This window comes from Vipera berus (genome assembly GCF_964194415.1).
Source record: "Vipera berus genome assembly, chromosome: 1".
Classification (NCBI taxonomy): domain Eukaryota; kingdom Metazoa; phylum Chordata; class Lepidosauria; order Squamata; family Viperidae; genus Vipera; species Vipera berus.
This window is the reverse complement of record NC_138202.1, coordinates 327,186,699-327,207,008: the sequence shown is the minus strand read 5'-3', so window position 1 is coordinate 327,207,008 and position 20,310 is coordinate 327,186,699. Positions and strand designations below refer to the sequence as shown.

At 37.6% G+C, this 20,310-nt stretch overlaps 1 protein-coding gene across 2 annotated transcripts in view; it reads right to left on the bottom strand.

The window, feature by feature from the left end:
- Positions 1-20,310, bottom strand: part of SPTBN1 (spectrin beta, non-erythrocytic 1) — a 193,035-nt gene that overhangs the window by 45,582 nt on the left and 127,143 nt on the right. For both annotated transcript variants that reach the window (XM_081314580.1, XM_081314581.1), the window contains 14 exons: positions 19,240-19,413; positions 18,015-18,106; positions 16,814-16,894; positions 14,309-14,424; positions 12,934-13,046; positions 12,332-12,519; positions 11,271-11,388; positions 8,448-8,606; positions 7,154-7,456; positions 6,216-6,369; positions 4,364-5,234; positions 4,127-4,264; positions 2,898-3,654; positions 1,708-1,910 (listed from right to left, as the gene is read on the bottom strand). In XM_081314580.1, the coding sequence (XP_081170706.1) occupies positions 1,708-1,910; positions 2,898-3,654; positions 4,127-4,264; positions 4,364-5,234; positions 6,216-6,369; positions 7,154-7,456; positions 8,448-8,606; positions 11,271-11,388; positions 12,332-12,519; positions 12,934-13,046; positions 14,309-14,424; positions 16,814-16,894; positions 18,015-18,106; positions 19,240-19,413 (3,467 nt within the window). The remainder of the gene's footprint in view (positions 1-1,707; positions 1,911-2,897; positions 3,655-4,126; positions 4,265-4,363; positions 5,235-6,215; positions 6,370-7,153; positions 7,457-8,447; positions 8,607-11,270; positions 11,389-12,331; positions 12,520-12,933; positions 13,047-14,308; positions 14,425-16,813; positions 16,895-18,014; positions 18,107-19,239; positions 19,414-20,310) is intronic.

Genomic DNA, 20,310 nt, shown 5'->3' with positions numbered 1-20,310 from the left:
CCAGCTATGAGCATTGACCGCTAACTGGACCCTGAAAAAGCACAGTACCTCAGCTAAAGTGCCAGTGCAAAATCTTCAATCTGATGTGCCACTCACTCAGCAGAGTTAACAATTATTGAAATGGCTGGGTGAGTATACATGTAGCTTATAGCTAGCCACTTAACTCTAGACAGACTTGGCAAGGAAGTTGATACAAGAGATGTGTTAGGTATTTTTATAAGATGGTGCTGATAGAGGATGTCATCACCTTCCTTTATTATTAACAATCTTGAAGCCATCTATGAGCTGGGAAGGTCTACTAAACTTGGAATTGTGTGACAGCCCCTAAGGAGCTATTCTTCTGGAAGCCCATGCATGCCACCATCCTAATGCCTAAACCCCACTACTGAAGTCTATCCTGTATCTCCCTTTCAACTTGTTTTTCTAACTTGGTGTTTGCTTCTAATGGAACATTATTCTATATCACTAAAGGCAATTAGAAATGTAATTTTTTTTTGGTAATACAGCTTGATAAGCCCAACATAAACCAAAAAGAGGAATTAGGTTCCCCTGCACATGCGTGCTAGTCGTTTCCGACTCTAGGTGCCGGTGCTCATCTCCGTTTCAAAGCCGAAGAGCCAGCGCTTGTCTGAGGACGTCTCCATGGTCATGTGGCCAGCATGACTAGACGCCAAAGGTGCACAGAATGCTGTTACCTTCCCACCATGGTGGTCCCTATTTTTCTACTTGCATTTTTACGTGCTTTCGAACTGCTAGGTTGGCAGAAGCTGGGATGAGTAACAGGCGCTCACTCTGTTACACGGCACTCGGGATTCGACCCGCCAAACTGTCAACTTTCTGATCGACAAGCTCAGCGTCCTAACCCACTGAGCCACCGCATCCCTTAAAAAAAAAGAGGAATACCCACCAGCAAAATACTAAATTTAGAGCCAGCCTAGACTGGCGTAAATTAAAGTCAAAGTAATTTTACAGGAAATCCACATTCAATACAGAATAAGAACAAGACATTTTTACATCCAACTAACTTTGTTCTGAATACTGGTCAAGTTACAAGGAATGTCATAAAACAACTTTGCCATATGAACATTCTCACTTGGAAGCAATGGCATTTTATGCTCTAATGCCACTTTTCCTAACCTCAACAGGTGTGTTAGAAAGCAGTCAGGAACTATCAACCAGCATATTCAACTCTCAGAAATCCCAGCACAATTTATAAACATGAACAACTTATGGAAGATGCTGGAAACAAGGATGGGTAGAATAGAACAGGTACATTAATCCACGATACTCATTTTATTTTATTTATTTTATTTTATTAGATTTATATACCGCCCTTTCCCAAAGGACTCATGACATGATTCTAGTCATATAAGAGATCACAGTGCTTGAATTGAACTGTTTTTTCCCTCTCCTTGTGTATTATTTATTAAAAATATTTGTATGGCATCCAGTCATATGAACCTAGCAACTTACAATAGTCCTACATTAAAGCATCCATAAAATCAACCTCAGGTTAAAACATTAAACAATATTCCTTGCTGTCCTCAATTCAAACCTTACTCAATGAATATTCTGCTAGAGCATCAAATGCCAAATTTATTTGAGTGTAGCTTAATGTATTGTGTTAATCTAATCAACTATAATTTATTCATGATATTGTGCATTTGGCAAGCACACGGCTCTCCCAAATATCATTAATGAATGTACCTGTCATCAATTGAGTCCACTTTCTCTTGGATTTTGTCTGAGTTGATATTGCCATCACTAACCAGTCTTCTTCCTGTCTCTACAACTGCATTGATCTTCTCCTCATTGGCATCCATTGTGGTCATGAAATCCTCTTGTTTTTTGATAGCAGCTTCTGCTCCTTCCAAAGTGGTAGGCATTTCAGTATGTGCCAAAACATATTCCTGTAATTTAAAAATAGATAGAGTAAGATATAACTTATTCTACAACTTGTGGCTGTTTAGTCTACAATTAACATTATCTAGGTTAACATGATCAAATACATTCAACCAGTACAGCAGACTCATTTGCATATCTCTAATGCAAATGGCCACTCTTGACCCAAACATAATCCCTGTGAATTTTTAAACATGTTTCCATAGCTAAACAAACTGATTCCTAGATACTTGTTAATCCTGAGACAAAAGTGAGTGAATCTTCACAAATGTAGATCTGTTGGACCATTTGCCCATGCCACACAGTTATAGTCACATCACATTCAAGAGCCATAATCCCAGCATCATGTTTTGGAGGACTGTAAATGGGTGGCAAGTTCAACCGGATGACTTCCTGATTTCTCTTCAACTATGGCTTAAAGCATGCTTCCAATGCAGGATTATAAAAGTTTGGGAAAATCAGGTACCCAATAAATGAGAAGAAGAAAAACAGGACAAGATATGTAAGATGAACACGAGCTTGTCACTCCTTCTTGATTCATTAGGTATGTGTTATCTGACTAAAGTCAATATATCAGGTTGGGTAGCTCATCATAGCTTCCTTATAAGAAAACTGTTTTTTAAAATACTTCTTGTCCATTCCAAAAATGGTTTCTTGAGTCAAAGAATCACTACCCCACAGACAAATACCTCAAATTAATTTTCTATCAGTATAAAAATGTACTTATTGTTTCATGTGGCAAGCTAAAATCTAGCCAGTCAGTTCAATAGAAGTAGAAAAATGCTACCAACATATTTCAAAAGTTATCCTCCAAAAAGATAATCAGACTAACATCACTATTTTGTCATTTTAAAGCAAGAATGGGCATTGTGTGATTTTTCCAGATGTTGAACTCCATTCCAACAGAGGGGGATGCTATTCATAACATTTGGAGAAGCACAAGCCCGAACCTACTTTCTGAGAATTAAAACATCCTTATCACAAAAACTGCTTACCTGGTTGTTAAGAAATGCCTCTGCTTGCTTTGTGTCTCTAAGGAATAACTGGTAAGCGTGGGACTGGGAAAGAAGATTCTGCCGATTTTCCCACATTTTGTGAAGCTCATTCCATCCAGTGTCCAAGGCCTGTAGACGCTGGTGTAAGAACATGTACTGAGCATCAGTCTGGCCCTGGGTCACCATCTCACCAATATCTCTCATTTTCTGATAGTCTTCCTCATAATTATTGATCTCATTCTTAATGTTCTCGTGCTGTGTAAGCAGCTTTTCTGCTTCCATCAACGTATTGGGCATATCTTCTGAGGCAATGGCTGTTTGGGTCCGGGAAAGCCAAGACTGGAAGTCATCTAAGTCACGTAAAAACTGCTGCAGTTTGCTTGCCTCTCCCAAGGACTCTTCACGGTTCTTCAAAGTTGTTTTCATTTCTTCCCAAACATCATTGATTTCAGCAAGTCTAGACAGAATAGCTCGAGCCTGATCAGGATGCTCTGATTCTAACTTTTCAGCTTCTTTCTGGAGATCAGTCAGCTTGGCCTCAATAGCTACCAAGTCACGTTCCATTCCAGTTAGCTTCCTCTGAAGAGCTATAACACCAGCCAAGTCATTGCCAAGCTCTTGGGTAGATTCAATAACTTTAGTCTTCTCCCTGATCCAAGATTTGGTTTCATTACATTCGAGATGATAGTTCTGGATACTGAGAGCTGAGATAAGAGCATCTTTCTTTATGTCCACCAGTTCTCTGAATTGGCTCCACCTAAAACAAAAAGGCAGAGAGGAAAAAAAACAGAGAACTTCACATTTTCATCATTGCTTCTCTGTTCCATGTTTCAAAATGTAATATGTTTTTGTCTCTTTATTTGTAGCTCTCAACATAATGCTAACAACTATATTATTCTATTACATTCTAAAATACTTGAACATTCCAACAGATATATAAAAGGCGGGTGCACATAACATCATTTGTTTAATTAAGTTTGGCAAAGAATTAGAATCTTTGAATAAAGAAAGTAGGCAAATCTAACTAGGGTAGGGAGAGCAATCTGGCTGACAAATGTAAATGCCAATCGATCATTATTATTTTTCAGGAGCAAATACATCTATTCAATTTTGAATAGACACTATGGAGTATAAATAATAAATGATACAATATCTGTCTGGTCCTAGATAAAAAATACATTTAAAGCTAAAAAAAATAGACAAAATGAGATCAGAGGCAAATACATTACCTTGTATTGAGCTTATCTTGCTGTGCCTTGATCTCTTTTTCATTTGGATGTCCATTGTGAATCAGCTGCCTAGCTATCTGATTGACCACTGCCACACGTGATGCTTGACTATTCATTTCTGGTTCTAAACTTTCAAATCTAGAAAAGAAAAAAAGGAAAAAAAGACCCAACAAGCATTAATGATTAAGCCCACTGTTCAATGAATGTAGAATTGAAAAAAGCTACAAGGGCTCTTACCTGTGCTGTATCACTTCCAGATCTTCCAGTTTCTCAGGTATCTCCATGTTATTCAGCCATTGTTCTTTCTCATCAATCCAAAGTTCACAAGCATCTGCTTCACTGAACATTTTATACAAAGCCAAAGTGTCTTGCAATGCCTGCTTACGAAGCCGGGTAAGTTCTGCAACCTCTTTGTACCTTTCCTCTATTCCAGACAATCTGCTCTGTACATCTACGGACTCTGCATACTCCTGTGGTAAGGCTTTAGCTTGTTCATGTAGAGAGTCAATTATTGACCTGTAACTCCCAATCTCTTCAGCCACATCTTTGTGTTTCTTCACCAAGGATTGAGTTGAGTATTCATCATGGCCAACATCACTGCTTGAGACAATTTTGAGGATATCCAACATCCATGTGTCAATGTCATCAGCATCAGCCTGGAACTGGTGAAGCAGGGAAGCTTCTTCTAGTCGTTTCTTCCGTATGGAAGAGAGCTGCTCCAAATTAGCCCACTGATTCTGGATATCTGAAATTCTCTCTCTGATCTTCTCAGACCCAAAGTGATTCTCAGCTATCATGTCTTCCCCTTCTTTGACTGCTTGTTGGAAATGACCACTCCGACCACTCATCTCATCTTCAAATGCCTTATGTTTGCTAAGAAGTCTGACAATGCTGGTTAAGTCTTTTCCATAATCATCTGATGACAAAATCTGTTCCTTTTCTCTTATCCATCCCTCCTCTTCAGCCATTTCCCAGAAGAATTTCCAAAGACGTCGTGACTCTTCCAAGCGAGCATGACGTAGGGCTGACAGCTGACATAGCTCTTGGTAACAGAATTCCATGTGAGCCACACGGTCTCGAATAACTTGTGGATCACAGGGTTTGTAACCTGTCCACCAGCAGAAAGAGGGCATGGAAAATTAGTTGCAAGAGAATATTACATTACTTACGCCAACAGACATAGAGAATGCTAGTTCATTAAAATCTGGTGATAGATTTTTTAATCTAAATAATTTTAATTTAATAGATGCAATCTTCAGAGACATCTTTTAGGGCAAGTGAAAGCAACTCTCTGGTTGAACTTCAGATATCAATTCTTCATTCCTTCATCACCACTTCCCAAGATGCAAATAGACAGACCAAGTTCTATGCATCTTCTCAAACACGGAGGAAAATAATCCTTTGTTCTAAAGGATCCTTTAAAATTTCCTTCTGTGATGTGATGAAATAACATCAGCAAACTGTAGGAAATTCTGAAGAAATCCCATGAAGGGTACATAATTATCCTCAACAGATTTTTCTTATATAAACCCATCACATCATGTGCCCAGATTTGGCTGGCATTTTGTTTTTATTACATCTGGAATAATGGCTATATTAAGCCAGAAAGAAGAAATGGAAGGAAAATTAGTGAAAAATGCCAGAACTGGAGCTTGGTCACCATAATTATTAAATCTGTTTTAACATATACTTTACCGCTAAGAAATTAAAAGTATACTGCTTGGTAACCAGTGGTGCCAACTTTGATCAAATATATATGGTTTCATGACTGTACACCTTATCTACATGTGTTGTTTCTGCAAATGAGCATCTTCTTTAAATATTGTGCTCGAAGCATAGTTATAAGAAGGAATAGGCATGTCCACAGAATCTGGGTGTGTATCTGCTCCCATCCACTTGTCAGTTTACTTTCATGTACTCACTGATCTAATTTATGTGGCTGCCCATCTCACAAAAGGTGACTTTGGGTGGTTACAATACACTAATAATTGGCATCTTCTATCTCTTTGAACACCTAATGCACATGGGGTTACAACTAGCATCACCAATTGGTCAAGTACATATCTAAGAGTGAACCCAAGTATTTTACCTTCCCCATCTGTAGCAAATTTTTGGGCAGATGCATTGACTCCTCTCACTCGCTCAGCCTGTATGGCAATGTCAGCCTCCACAAGAGCATGTTTCTGCAGCAAGTCTTCTACCCCCAAGAGATGTTTGCCATAATCTTGAGACAGTAGCAACACCTGTTTGCATGTAACCAATTGGAGAAAGCATAAATTCCTACTTGTTTATGTTTTAAAAAATTGGAAGATTATTTTTCTGACTACTGTTTCATAAATAGCCCTTCTCAGATCTTTTGCACCTGCCCAGCATGTTCCATAAAATACAAATACTATTGCAAATGCAGAACTCAAGCACTTGTTCCTCACCTGTCTGATTTTATACACTAATTCATACTTTGCAATTGACTAAGTATCTATTTTGTACTATTCTGTAAAAGGAAAGTGGGAATAAGCTCTTAAGACAATGGACAGCATATCACTTTAAAAAAAATTTCAGCGGGTACCGGCAGCAGCTCAGTTCTAAAAGATTCACAGCAACAAAATTATTACAATTTGATATACAGGTAGTCCTCGACTTACAACCATTTGTTTAATGACCATTCATGGTGATGACAGTGCTGAAAAAATGACTTATGACCAGGTTGTAAAATTGGGCACAAGTCACTTAACTATTGCATTGCTTAGCAATAAGAGTTCCGATTCCAACTGAGTTCATAAACCAAGGACTAGTTTTAGGCCCAAAGATTTAATCCAAATCTGCTCTACTTTTTCAGAATAAATTCTAGCCTCCTTGTTAAATCAGAGGAGAAATAAGTCATAATGGGAACAGTTATAAGCAAAGACTCTGCATATCCTTTGTGGATACCTTTGTCTCATTGGAAAATAAGAGCAGTTGCCTAATAAATGTATAATGAAAGCTTGCTTATTTTTCTGAATACAGTTAGCATACAGTTCTGCTATTTACCTTCATCTCATCCATCCAATCCATAATATACAGCATTTCTTGGAAGATCTTTTGCAGACCAAGGTTCATCTCTAGTCGTTGCCTGCGTGCCCTTAGTAACTCCAGGAGATATTCCCATAGACGAATCACATTATCTTTCCTTGCAGTAATGCGTTTAATATCATGATAGTTCTCTGCTTCAAGTTCCTTGGCAACAGCAACCACAGCCTGGACTCTTTCTTCATAGGCTGCAATATCTGTCTCAATAGCTTCATGTTTCTTTGTTGCAGCCTCTACAGCTGGAAGATCAAATCCAAAGTTGTCCTATAAGAGGAAGCATTAAGTAGATTAATACAATGGTACTGAGATTGTTTACCATACAGCCTCTTATTACACTTCTGCAGTTGTCATAGGTGTACCACTGGCTTAGGATCAAGTGGCCTTGGGAGGTGGAACCTGACCAGCAACTTGTTTAAAAGGTTTGGTTGATCTGTGATGTTTCCCCACCTTACTCTTCCAATTCTCTCCTGAATCATGTGGAATCATCAATATAATTTAGTTCAAGGATGAAGATCAAAGTCTTAACCCTTTGTACAGTGGTCTGGGACACTCACTACTCCAGGACATAATAGATTTATTGTATTATGTAAGCCTAGCCATTCTAATTTGTAAATTAGCATTCGACTTAGCACATGGAATAAACTCAGCCAATTGCAGCTTATTCAACAAGCCCCAGATGAGCAAGCATGGCTTAGCAATAAGTATGAACTCAGTCAATGCTGTAAAGTTATACCACTACTGCTGATGTATGTATATAATACCAAATGCATATTTTGCATTTGCAAATGCACATATCCTGAACATGTGGAACTGCGGACTTCCATTCTTTTTCACCAGTAAAGTTTGATCCAGTTTCTTACCTAGTCATAATTCCCTGTCCTTTACCACAGTAAGTGGCACAAAGTTACTAACATTTCTGATACGATGATGCCACCACAGTCTGTCTAAATGGTCTACAATGAAGGGTTGGAATTCAGTAAGGGTTGCCATTTCTGGTGAAATCAACATCATTTTAGAAATTTTTTAAAAAATGTGCAGTAAACCTGAACATGGCTTAATTTTCTGTAGACTAACTGTGTTCTCTGGTTAATAGATATCCAATGGAAGGAAGTAGTTCATAAGTATTTTGTGTAGGTTTACTCAGAATCCTGAACGAAATGCAAGATAGAAATCAGAGAAACACCTAGTGCAAATGGGAATTATCCCCAGGTTAGATAGTGCAGCTTTATTTGCCTAAATTCTTTAAAAGCATCACCTGAGAAACCAGACGTTGATTTTCACTTAGCCAAGTCTCCCGCATAGCTGCCTTACGGTCAAATCTGCGAGCAAGTTGTTCCAGTTTCTCCTGTCGGATGAGCTCATTACGCAATGCCAGTTCTCTTTCATGTTCAGCTTTTTCCAGTCTTTCCCAGGCCTGAGTAAATAATAAAAAAAAACAGCAAATGTACAGTTTACACAAAGGAAAAAAAGGGAAATGTAAATGTTTATTTCAGCACTGGATCAATATTACATAATAATTTAATAAGATAGTTTTGGATTGCTGGTGTTATTTAGGAAACCTCAGAGGCAAAGCCTGTTATTGACCTCAAGGGCTGACCAAAGCATTGGAAGTATCAGTTATAGCATTTATACTCCTATAAAATAGCATGAAATCTTATTGTTTACCGGGGAGTTTTCCTCTCTGTGGTTCATTTGAAGGGTTCTAGATTCTGCATAGCAATAGGCAGAGGCCGAATCACAAAACCTTATGGCTGACTCAGAAAAGATAGGTTTCACTTATAAAAGGAAACATTTCAAGGACACATACATGGCTATAGTGAAAAACCTGAAAAACTGCTAGGAAGAATGAATTGGATAGGACTTCCTTTGGCCAGGATGCTGTTTTTCTATTCTTATCTTAGCAACGCATGTACTTTCCAAAGAAATGAAGAAATGCATCCTGAAAACTTTGCAAACACAATTAAAGCAGCAAAAGCCATCACAGAAATATTGCAATAAAGCAAAGTGATCTAGCAGAGGAAAAAGGGAGCCCTATTCAGTTAATGCTCAGCACCCTTTGATCCAAAACATTTAGTCAGTTATCTGTTTGAAGGAAAGGCCATATAATATATTGCATGTTTTAATAGAATGCAAACAAGGGAGCCAGACTGTTTATCAGATCAATTCTCACTTCTCAATCAGCCATCTTGTATTCAAGATGCTTCTAAATCTTCAGATGTCCTGCTGTTTGGAACCTCAGGATATTTAAGAACTTACAAGCAATTTCACACATGAGGAATTTACTGCTGCAATTATGCATGAAAGTAACAGCTGCCCTGAGAATTCCAACCAGGATGAAAAGGAAATTATAAAGTGTTATCTTTCTAAAAGTACATTATCTCTACTAGATCTTGTCCAACCGGTTGCTGTTCATCTGGTTGAACCAGTAAAGCGATTTAATTGTCTTCTTTTCTAGCATCTTTGTTGCACTGCAATAAGTTTCAGTAGTTCCATAATATACTTTTCTCTCTTTGAACATCCTCTCTCTTGCTTCTACTTGAATGGGGAGTTTGCCTGGGCAAGGGAAGTCATGTAGCAGCATATTCCTCCTATTCATCCCAACAAACTTTTTCCTAACAGCCTTCCTGAAAACTATTCTTCACAGCAGGTGATTAAGTGCAGGCCTATTTTCATTGAAGATTATAAATGGATTAAATTTGGGTAAAACTAAACATGCATAGACTCAAGGAAACCAAATGGTAATTTTAAAATAATGCATATTCAAAGTCCTGCTCTTTGTAGACTAGAGAGTCTATATCATGATAATATCCAGAAGCAAGCCCAGGACAAGTCACACTTCTACTGTGCAGAAAAAGTGATTTGCATTTTGTGGTTAGATTCTTGCATTCTCCACAAAAAAAATTAAGTCAGAAGTTTATTCCTTAGGGGCCTGTGTACCACATACATCAGACATGTCAAACTCGCAACGTCACATGACGTCGCGCAACGTATCGGGACGGTTTTGCCATTGCCGGCAATGGGGTGGGCGCAGCTTCCGCATGATGCATCCGGCCTGCGGGCCGGCAGTTTCACACCCCTGACATACATCTTCTAGGGCAGTGTTTCTCAACCTCAGCTGCTTTAAGATGTGTGGACTTCAACTCCTAGAATTCTTCAGCCAGCCAGAATTCTAGGTGTTGAAGTCCACAGCTACAGAGGCTGAGAAACACTGTTCTAGGGATTACATTTTCTTTCTTCTATATTAAGTAAGAACACTGGGAAACTCAGAGGGGAGCAATGTATGAAGAAGCAGAGATGAAACAGGACAGCTGATCCTGATAGTGGTTGCCAGAAAAGAAGAGTCTGGGGATTGGGCTATCTCCTTATATTGATCCAAAATAAATGTGGAATGAGAACTGAGAGTTTCATTATATCATTCCTCTATTTTTGGTTTTGTTCACCTACTACTATGTCTGGCTCCATTTTGTCTAAAAAAAAAGTCCTTTCAGCATGCACTTTCACTTGGCTTTGCATTATTTTATAAAAAGACTTGTCTTTGCAATCAGATACCTTCTTATTCCTCTTCTAAGCTACCAGGATGTATATGTCAGCCTGGCTCACTGAAGATGTGATGAACTAATTCCTACCATAATTTTTCTAAAAAATTATTTTAGACTTTCAAGTTGATTTACTTATTCATATCCCGCCTTTATTATTTTTCTAAATAACTCAAGGCAGCAAACATACTAATACTCCTATTTTCCCCACAACAACAATCATGGAAGATGAGTTGAGCTGAGAGAGTGACTGACCCTAAGTCACCCAGCTGGCTTTCATGCAAAAGTAAGACTAGAATTCACAACTTCACTGTTTCCAACCTGGTGCCTAGACCAAACTGGCTTAGTTAATTAATTAATAGAGAAGAATTAAGTACACCATGCTATGTAAGGGTTTTTGACAGTTTAAGTCCAAACCATTTGGAAGTCACAGTGTTGTTACTATTAATCCTATCCAAGACTATCCTGATCATCCCATAGTTCAATTACTAGGACTGGGAGAACAAATAAATTAGGTATCTATATATATAATCTATATTTACCTTGTTGATATCTGAGATGAGTTTTCCTTCTCTGGGCATGTACACTTTTTGATTGTTAGCCCTCATTTTACTCTGGATGGTGAAAAGTAATACTTCCAGATTTCCTTTTTCTGTGAATCTGAAAAGAAAGCAGTGTGGATAAATAAATAAATAAATAAATAAATAAATAAATAAATAAATAATCTGATAACAAGGCACATGATGCATATAACTACTAACAACTAGTTCAAATGACACTGTAGACATTTAACTACCTGCTCTTGAAAGAAACAAACCAAATTCTTTTTACATTCTCTTGAAACACCCACATTTTAAATGTCTTTTCTCTTGGTCTTACTTTGTGTTAAACACCTGGTTAGCAAATTTTGAACCTAACTTCCTACTTACTATGTTAATGGTGAACTCCCCAGTTAGCAGTATCAGGTTTACTTTAAGCATTTCAAAAGTGCATAATAAGATTGTTGGAGGCTACAGAGTATACAAACAAATATTTTCCACAGAAAATGTTCAGCACCAAGAGAAATACATTGCCAAGATGATTTACTACTATTGTATTAATTATTTTGCATTGTATATAATAATACATTTTATATTGCTTCCTATAACTGGAAATCACTTTGGGTTTGCCTGTAGCCTGTGTTCAGATTTATGGTTCTATTGGCATTACAATAAAGGCAAGCACCCTTATTTATAGGATAAAATCATGAATGCTCATGGCTCAAGCCACAAGCTCTGGAGTCTTATCTGCAAGTGGAAGAAGGACTTTTACATTTAGTAACAGGCGTGAATTTGAGATATCTAAACATGAACTAAGCAGAATACTTAGTTTAATGTAATTCTTCCCAAAAGAAGCCAAAAAAAGACAAGTGGTACATATCATCTTGAGTTCCTGGATGAACGGTAGGATATATATCTAGTATTTCACTGGGAAATCATTACTAGATTCTAATCGTCTAAAGATTAACATATATAAATTGCCAGATGATTCCCATTGTTTATTACACTGGGATTAATTCTTCTCTCCCAACCCAAAAGATAATGATATGGTGAATAAATCGTACTTGGGCGGTTTTTCCACTGTGCGGTAGGTATTGAATGCTTGTAGCTGTTGCTGCACACCAATCAATGAGTTAGCAAACTTGCGATTGTTCAGAATGATAATGGTTTGTTCAATCCACTCAAGGAGATCAGAGGCAAGAGATTCATATTTCTCAATCATCTTCTCGGTTTCAATTGCATTGTCAAGCACCTGTAACAAGCAGGTAAAGGCAAAGAGATAAGGGTCAGACTTCTTCAGATAAAAGTTGTGGCAATGTGAAAGTATTGTTCATGTCTATGAGTTTGTATGTTCACACAATGTATTTCACTGCAGCCAAAAAAAAGTAGGTAAATGGAATTTAAAAAATTGGGACTGCTGAGATAATGGATAATGGATACAAAATGCACATGTCCAAATAAAATGTTAGCTTTCAGAAGAATATTTAAAAGGGATTCACTACACTGTGAATGAATTCATCCTTAACAGTTCATGTCAATTCCACACTGAGATAAAAAAAGTGCTATTGCAGTGGCACTAAAATTTGCATATGATTAAACTGAATAAGTCTGCAAGAAAAACACATAAGCATGCTACATTCCATATTTAAACCCTTAAACGGGGTACCTTTCCAATTCGCTTTCCTTCAACAGCTAAGGCTTTCATCTTAGAAAAATAGTGGTAATATGTCACTACATAGGTGATAATAGACTTTTCATCTGGATGGTCAACACTGATATCTAAAAAGCAAACAAGAATTATTTTAATGCAGAGCTGGACAATCATGCTGAAGATTCACTTAAGCAAGGATTGGGAAAATAATTGGGACAAGGTACTGGCAGTAAGTCAATACAGAGTTTCATACAACCCATTTTTATATTACAGTATCACAATGTTCAGAGTTTATCCTATACTGATATTCCAGCCTTTACTCCCAATATATCTCCCACTCATGTTTTATATTCACAACCATATAAGATTGCTGAGAGTAAAGAAGTGAGAAGATTCATGACTTGGAATATGAATACCACACTTCCCAATCCATACTCTAATACTTAAATACCATTAAGAACTTTCCTGCTCTTCTCCAGAACATTAACTGCAGAGGATAAAGGTCAGGAAACACAAATTACTTTGTTATCATAAAATAACATTTATTTTTACCGATGTTATGGGCTGAGAAACTGAGCTAAACTTAAAACCACTGACTTTAGCAGGTGTAACCTGTTTGGTATAATGTTGTATTTTAGGTTTCATTAGAGTAGTGGAGTTGAGAATTTAAAATTAAATCCAGATTGGTTCCCTGGTTCTCTATGATTTGCCTGAAAAAGCAATTGATCAGTCCATCTTACACACAGATAACTGAATAAAAGGCAGAGATTTCCATCAGGATATGAGTAATCCTCAACTTACAACTTTTCAGTCAAAATTATAATGCCTTGGAAAAAGTGACTCATGAACTGTACTCACACTATCACACCATCCCTGATGACACATGATTGCAATTCAGGTGCTTGGCAACCAGTTTGCATTTAGTTGGCTGGAATGTCCTGTGGTCACAGGATCACTATTTGCTACCTTTTTTGTTGATTTCCACTAGGGAAGCTGGATTTGCTTGACAATCATATGATTAGCTTAATGACTATAGTGATTTGCTTAACGACCACTATAAAAATTGTTATGTAATCAGATCCAATTCAATATATGGCAATGACTTTTAGTGGAAATTCTGGCCCCAACTGTGGTTCCAAGTTGAGGACTAACTGTAAGGGGATCTGTGCAACTCAGTGAATATAACAGAAAAATGGATTTGTTATCTGCCTCTAAAAATTATATTACCTACCAATGAACCGTCCCTACAAATTTTGTCACATTTTGTTTAGCACATTGGTTTAGAGATTAAAGAATTTGGAAAAGAGGTTTTGACTGGCTACAAATAAGGCAATGGACACAGAAAAGCTAACAAAAGAAAAGAAGTCTGTGTAGTGCCAAGAGTTCTTACCTTCAGGATCCAGTAGTTTAGTAAGGCCAAGGTGTTGCTCTGCAAGGTTAAAAGCATTCTGCAGATTGTAGTGTGCATTTGATTTCTTCAGCTTATCAAAATCAATTAAATCAGGCCTAAGAATGTAAAATATATTTATCTAAATTTGTCCTGTATTATGCAGGAATATTACCAAAGGAATCAGACAGATAAAGAGTCAAAGTCAGTAAGAAATGAGACACAGAATACATTTTTAACCAGAGGCAGATTCATTTATATTTTATTGCCTCTGTGGCAGAGAAAAACACCCCGATACACACTAATCAAGGAGCATAATTCCACAAATGGAGATGGGGGGGGATAAGATACTGTGACATGGGAGAAAAATGACTCGTGAGAGACAAAAATGCATGCACGTACAGGCTGGAGCATGCAACTGAAGCAAATGAGCAAGAATGAAGGCTAAAATCAATCATTTGCCTAGGAACTCTCTTGGGAGCAGATAACAAAAGGGTTTTATATATGCAATTTCCCAGCAAAATTACTGATTGCAGACTTTTAATGTTATTTCAATCACATTGTTTTTGTTCTTATTTTCAAACAATTACCTTATTACACAGGCCAAAACTGAACACAGCAAATAAGGTCTGATGATGTATGGACTACTATTACATGAGAACCAAAGGCACCCAAAGGGCAACCCTCTTGGGGTAGATCCTTGAGATGGACGCTGGCTCTTTGATGCTCTCATGAACATGTGATCATGAGGGTATAAATCATTTGCTATTACTGTTATTATTCTCTGAACATGTTTTTTTGTTTCTGTTGTGATGCTATTTGATAAAAACCAATATTCAAAGAATCTTTAAAATTATTTCTTATATACGGAAGGGTGGGGGGAGGTGTTCTTCATTGTTCCAACAACTAAGCGACTTGTCTAAAGAGACAAATCTCTCTCCAAATAGAATAGTAACTTTTTTCTCAGCAGAAGAAACTGCTATTAGGGACAATAAATGATGTCCTAGGCCAGGGGTGGGGAATCTTGGCTCTTTTATGACTTGTGGACTTCAACTCCCAGAATTCCTGAGCCAGCCATGCTCAAATTGCTGCAAGGTTGAAGGTCTGGGACATCATCCGCCAAACAGGATCTGGGTGTACAAAAGATAGTTCTGCCTGTTTTTGGTGTAGCAGATTACTAGTTACTGGTGCATCACCTGCTTTCCAGGACAGAATTGCAGCTGTTACACTATTGCTGGTTTGTGGAAAATGGGTTCCTACTCCCACAACCCATGTTGTTTTTTACTGATAAATTCTGGTAAAAGAGAGAGATTGAAAAAATTCTATAGCCATCTCCTGGTAAAGCACATGGCTATGGGAATTCTTACTTTTTCCCTTTTGAGAGAGAGAGAGATCAATCTCACAAGTGTATAAAATCAAATTTCATTCTTTTAAAAGGGAAAAATATCAAAACCCTTTTTAGCTTTAAGTAGTCATAAGTTACTTAATGATAAAATGATAAAAATTCAAAAATATAAGCATTCAAATCTCAAACAGCATCTTAAAAGGCAATTGCCTATAGAAGAAAGTAAATGATGGGGTAAATGATGGTCAGCTAGTAATTTAGAGGCTACTCTGCTCTAATCAGATTTCAAGTTGCAGAAAACAAGCAATTCCTGGGCATTTACAGAGAAAATAAGTGCCAGGGACAGAATATTCAACTTTAAACATACAAAGACAAAATAAAATTAATTTTATGAGCTACTTTTAGCTAAGAAGTTTTAACCTATCTTTTAAAGATGAGAATTTTCCTTAAAAAGATTTTCCTGTGTCTTGATTAGTCCTGAAGTTCTTTTTCAACTCCTTGAGGATTTCAGACATCTAATTTGGATGCTGTTGAGCAGATATAATGGACCTTGTTTCTTTTCTTAGCCTGTTTCCAATGTCTGCCTTTCTTTCTTTTTTAAAAAAGAGAAATATTTTTTCTTTCTAGCAGAAAGGGAGGGGTGTGTGTGTGTGAATCTCCCTGTATATGTAATCTCTAGCCCTGTCTCATTCAAACTTCAGTATGCTTACAGGCGTATCTACACTCAGGGGCTACTGGCTACCAAAGAATGTGAGGTGGATGCTTGCTTACTCATACAATGTACATACTGTGATTTCATGTGTTTTACAGAGAAGCTTGATCAGAAACATACAGTGCATATTCAAACAAGAGGACAGACGTGCCAAATTGCAGCAGATAGGATAGAGATCTGCAATGCAATCCTAAGCACCTGAAAATAAGCTTCACTTAAATGAAGGATTTATTTCCATGTTTTCATGCACAAGATGGGTAAGGAAAATAACAAAGCTAAGTTAAAAGTTTCACAGAAGTGGTTTAGAGTGAAGCCAGAAGAGACAGAAAGAGATGGAGAGATGTAGGTGTCTCAGAAAGGAGATCTAAAACTTTCAGTTTAAATAAAATAGAATTCTGCATCCATCATTTCAGTGCTTAAAACCCTTGCAAATATTTCATCAAATGCCCACCTGTGTTTATGGATTAGTGCGTTGAAAGCCATGCCGTCCCTCCAGCTGGTGGTGAAGTTGTGAATGTTGACGTTGGGATAGCTGACACAAAAAAGCACCAAAAGAAAAACAAAAGAGAACTCAATCAATATAGGTTTAATGCCAGGAGACATGAAAAATGAGTGATAACAACCAGCTGCTTAAGGTACCAGATTTTCTGCTCAAGCACCCCCAAAGTATCTGCAGTCATTTTTAAGTCAAGTCCTAAAAATCAAAACAGGATTTGACCTGCCAGATGATGTCCAAGCCATCCTGTTTAAATATATGTAATTAAAAGACAGCAAGGATTCAGTTGCTGAATTTATTATGAACTTATTGACCACAAAGAAAATTGGGTTATCATGAACCATGAAATCCTCTGAAGCCCTGATATAGCTGTATATGAAAAGAGGATGAGCAGAGGATTATTGAAGCTTGCAGGAGTATGAGGAGCCAGGTGACAAAAGAGGCCCCAGAGATAGAGATGCAAACAAATGCCATGACCAACACCAAAAGTCTTTAGTGAGCTGCCACACTTGTGCAGCCTAGTCAAGATGACTGATTCATGCCAAACTAGAAGCAAGAGGCTGGAAGAAGATTCCAGAACAAAACACCAAGAGAAGTGAGTGCAGTAACTTTTCCTAAAGCTGCCCATGTGGTGATCATCTGAAAACAAAGGTCAACTGCCTGTCCCGTTACCATACTGCAAGCATTGGTCCAATCTTGGCAATATGAAAAGCAATTGGAACTACAAAAAGACAGGTCTCATTCCAATCAGTGTATCAAGCCCCTTATAAGAAGCCTGTGCTTCCAAAGTTGCAAAATAGAGGTGGGTGTGGCAGGGTGAGGGATGTGCAATTATCTAAATTATGTACCTTATGAAGGTAGTGATGCTTGAGCAATAGCAGTGGCATTAACTACAGTACCTACAAAATATCATGGATCAGTTCATATTGCTGACAAAACATCACAAAACATTATATTCCATTGGATCATAATATATTATTATAAAAATATTAGCATATTTTTTTACTTTTAAGTGGAGTGGTTTCCTTGACCAGGCCACTCTTCCCTAGAAAAGATGCACACACATACCTGCACACATGCATACTCATTCATACACTCTTCCATTACTACAGAATGCTGTATGGAAAATCTAGATGACCATTCAGTTTAAACTCACCCAGCTGTCTTCATCTGACACCATAGGAGTAGGGCATCTTTAGCAGATTTCTTTTCTTTGTTGTCTTCTGTTTCAACACTGATGTCCTGAATCTGTGAAGTTACATATTAATGTCAATAGCCATTTATATCAGTCCTCTGCTGATTTATTTCAGGCCTGCACTTCTAAAAGAACAAAATTACCAAAGCAACTTTACCATGATAGAGTAAAATACTAACAAGTAAATAAACATCTTAAACAAGTATTCATAAATGCATTCATCTGTATGCACTCAATACCTGCACACATGCACACTCATTCATACACTCCTCCTTGCCAATATTTAATGCTTCTAGTACTTCTTTCTTTAGCTTGGTAACAAATAAATTGGGAATTTAGTCCTGCTTTAAAAGCATTGGAGCATTGTTAACTGACTCTTAAAGTGTTCTTACTTAAGCATGGTTTTCTGGGAAAAAAGGGGCAGGCAGACCTTAATTAGCAGCTACCTTGGACAGTGATGAAAAAATAATTTTGCAATAACCAATCTTCAAATTTACAACCTTCCCAGGTCTTTAAAGAAAAGGAAAGCTGAAGTATAATCATAAGCCCTGTTGCAATTTCATATCACGACTATGTCACCTAACAACCAGTTGCCAGTCCCAACTATGGTAGCTAAATGAGGACTACCTCTATCGGCAACAAGAAAGATCTTGCAAGCAAGATCTATTAAATATTAAACAACCTATGTTTATTTCCTTTGGAGTGATATGACAAGCTGAGATTTGTCAAAAACTGAAACAAATGTTTCTGAATTCTTCCTCACAGTTGCTGAAGGGAAGGAGTGTAACACACGAAGGTAGAGGATGCTAGCTCATTTTCATCCCAGCTGAAACAATATTTCATCCAAAGTTTATGAGACTTTTCACTAAGAATGATTCAGTTAAGATTGGGTACCCAAACACCAGTGATCTCATTTGACTTGAGATGCTGAATTTTGTTTGGGTGGAACCAATGCATTTACAACATTGTCCTGATTTACATAACTCTGAAGTAAAATGGCAAGAATAAACATGCCTGATCTTAATCCAACATGAGAAAAGAAAAAATGTTCAAAACAGAAACATAAATAACTAAACACTGAATATTGCAAAAAGTGATATATCAGAGGTTTGTGTGTGAGAATAGCTGGAAAACAACATAGCTAGAAACATAAGCCAAATTACAGAATAGATGATTCTGCATTTACCTGGAATCTCAATATAATTGTCCAAATAAGTCCAAGAGTTAGCCTGTGATTTCCATCCACAATATCATGGGATCCCATGTTTTCAAGATGAACTCGCTGTTCTTTCAGGAACTGGAGAGCTTTGTCAACGTTTTCCAAGCAATGGATTCGCATCCTTCCCTTTGTTGGTTTGGGCTACATGGGACATTTTTAAAAATGAGGAAAAGAAACAATAATGAAAAGGTAGTAAAGGCTTCATTACTTTAAGTAGATGTTATTGTCAACTCTATATCCCACTGATTTTCAGACCTGGCAAATTTAAGATGTATGGATTTCAAGTAACTGGATATTTGATTTCCTTACTGATAGGCCCCAGTTTGTGCAAGCTGGAAGAAAAGTTTCCAATTCCATCTTTTTCAGTACGGGTTCTCCACAGGGCTGTTTTGAGTCTGCTACTGTTCAACTTGATGACCCATGACTGATGTGTTAAGTCTGCTATGAATCATATTGTGAAGTATGTGGATGACATAGCAGTGGTGGGTCTTATCTGGGATGATAACAGAGATTCTTATAGGGAGGAAGTGAAGGCATGGGTGGACCGGTGCAATAAAAATAACCTGATTTTGAATGTTAATAAAACAAAGGAGATCATTATTGACTTTAGAAAGAGCCAGCATAGCCATACTCCACTTTGTATCACGTCTGCAGCTGTGGAGATGGTCAATAGTATTAAAGTACCTGTGGATGCAGATAACTAACCATCTGACTTGGTCTCCTCATACGTTATCTTTAGAGAAGCGTGCAAGCCAGCATTTGCATTTCTTGCATTGGATGAGGAGAGCACATCTTTCTCCTTCTGTCCTGGCCACTTTTTACAGAGGCATGGTTGACAGCATTTTAACAAACTGCATCATGGTTTGGTTTGGTGGTAGCAGTGCCTCAGATAGAAAGTCCACACAGAGAGTAGTAAGGACAGCGGAGAAGATTATAGGAAGCTCCTTTCCCGTTATTCAGGTTACTGCTTATAAGCACTATGTGCCTAGAGTTTGAAGCATTGTTAGGGTTAGACCCCGTGCACCCACTACTTCACTG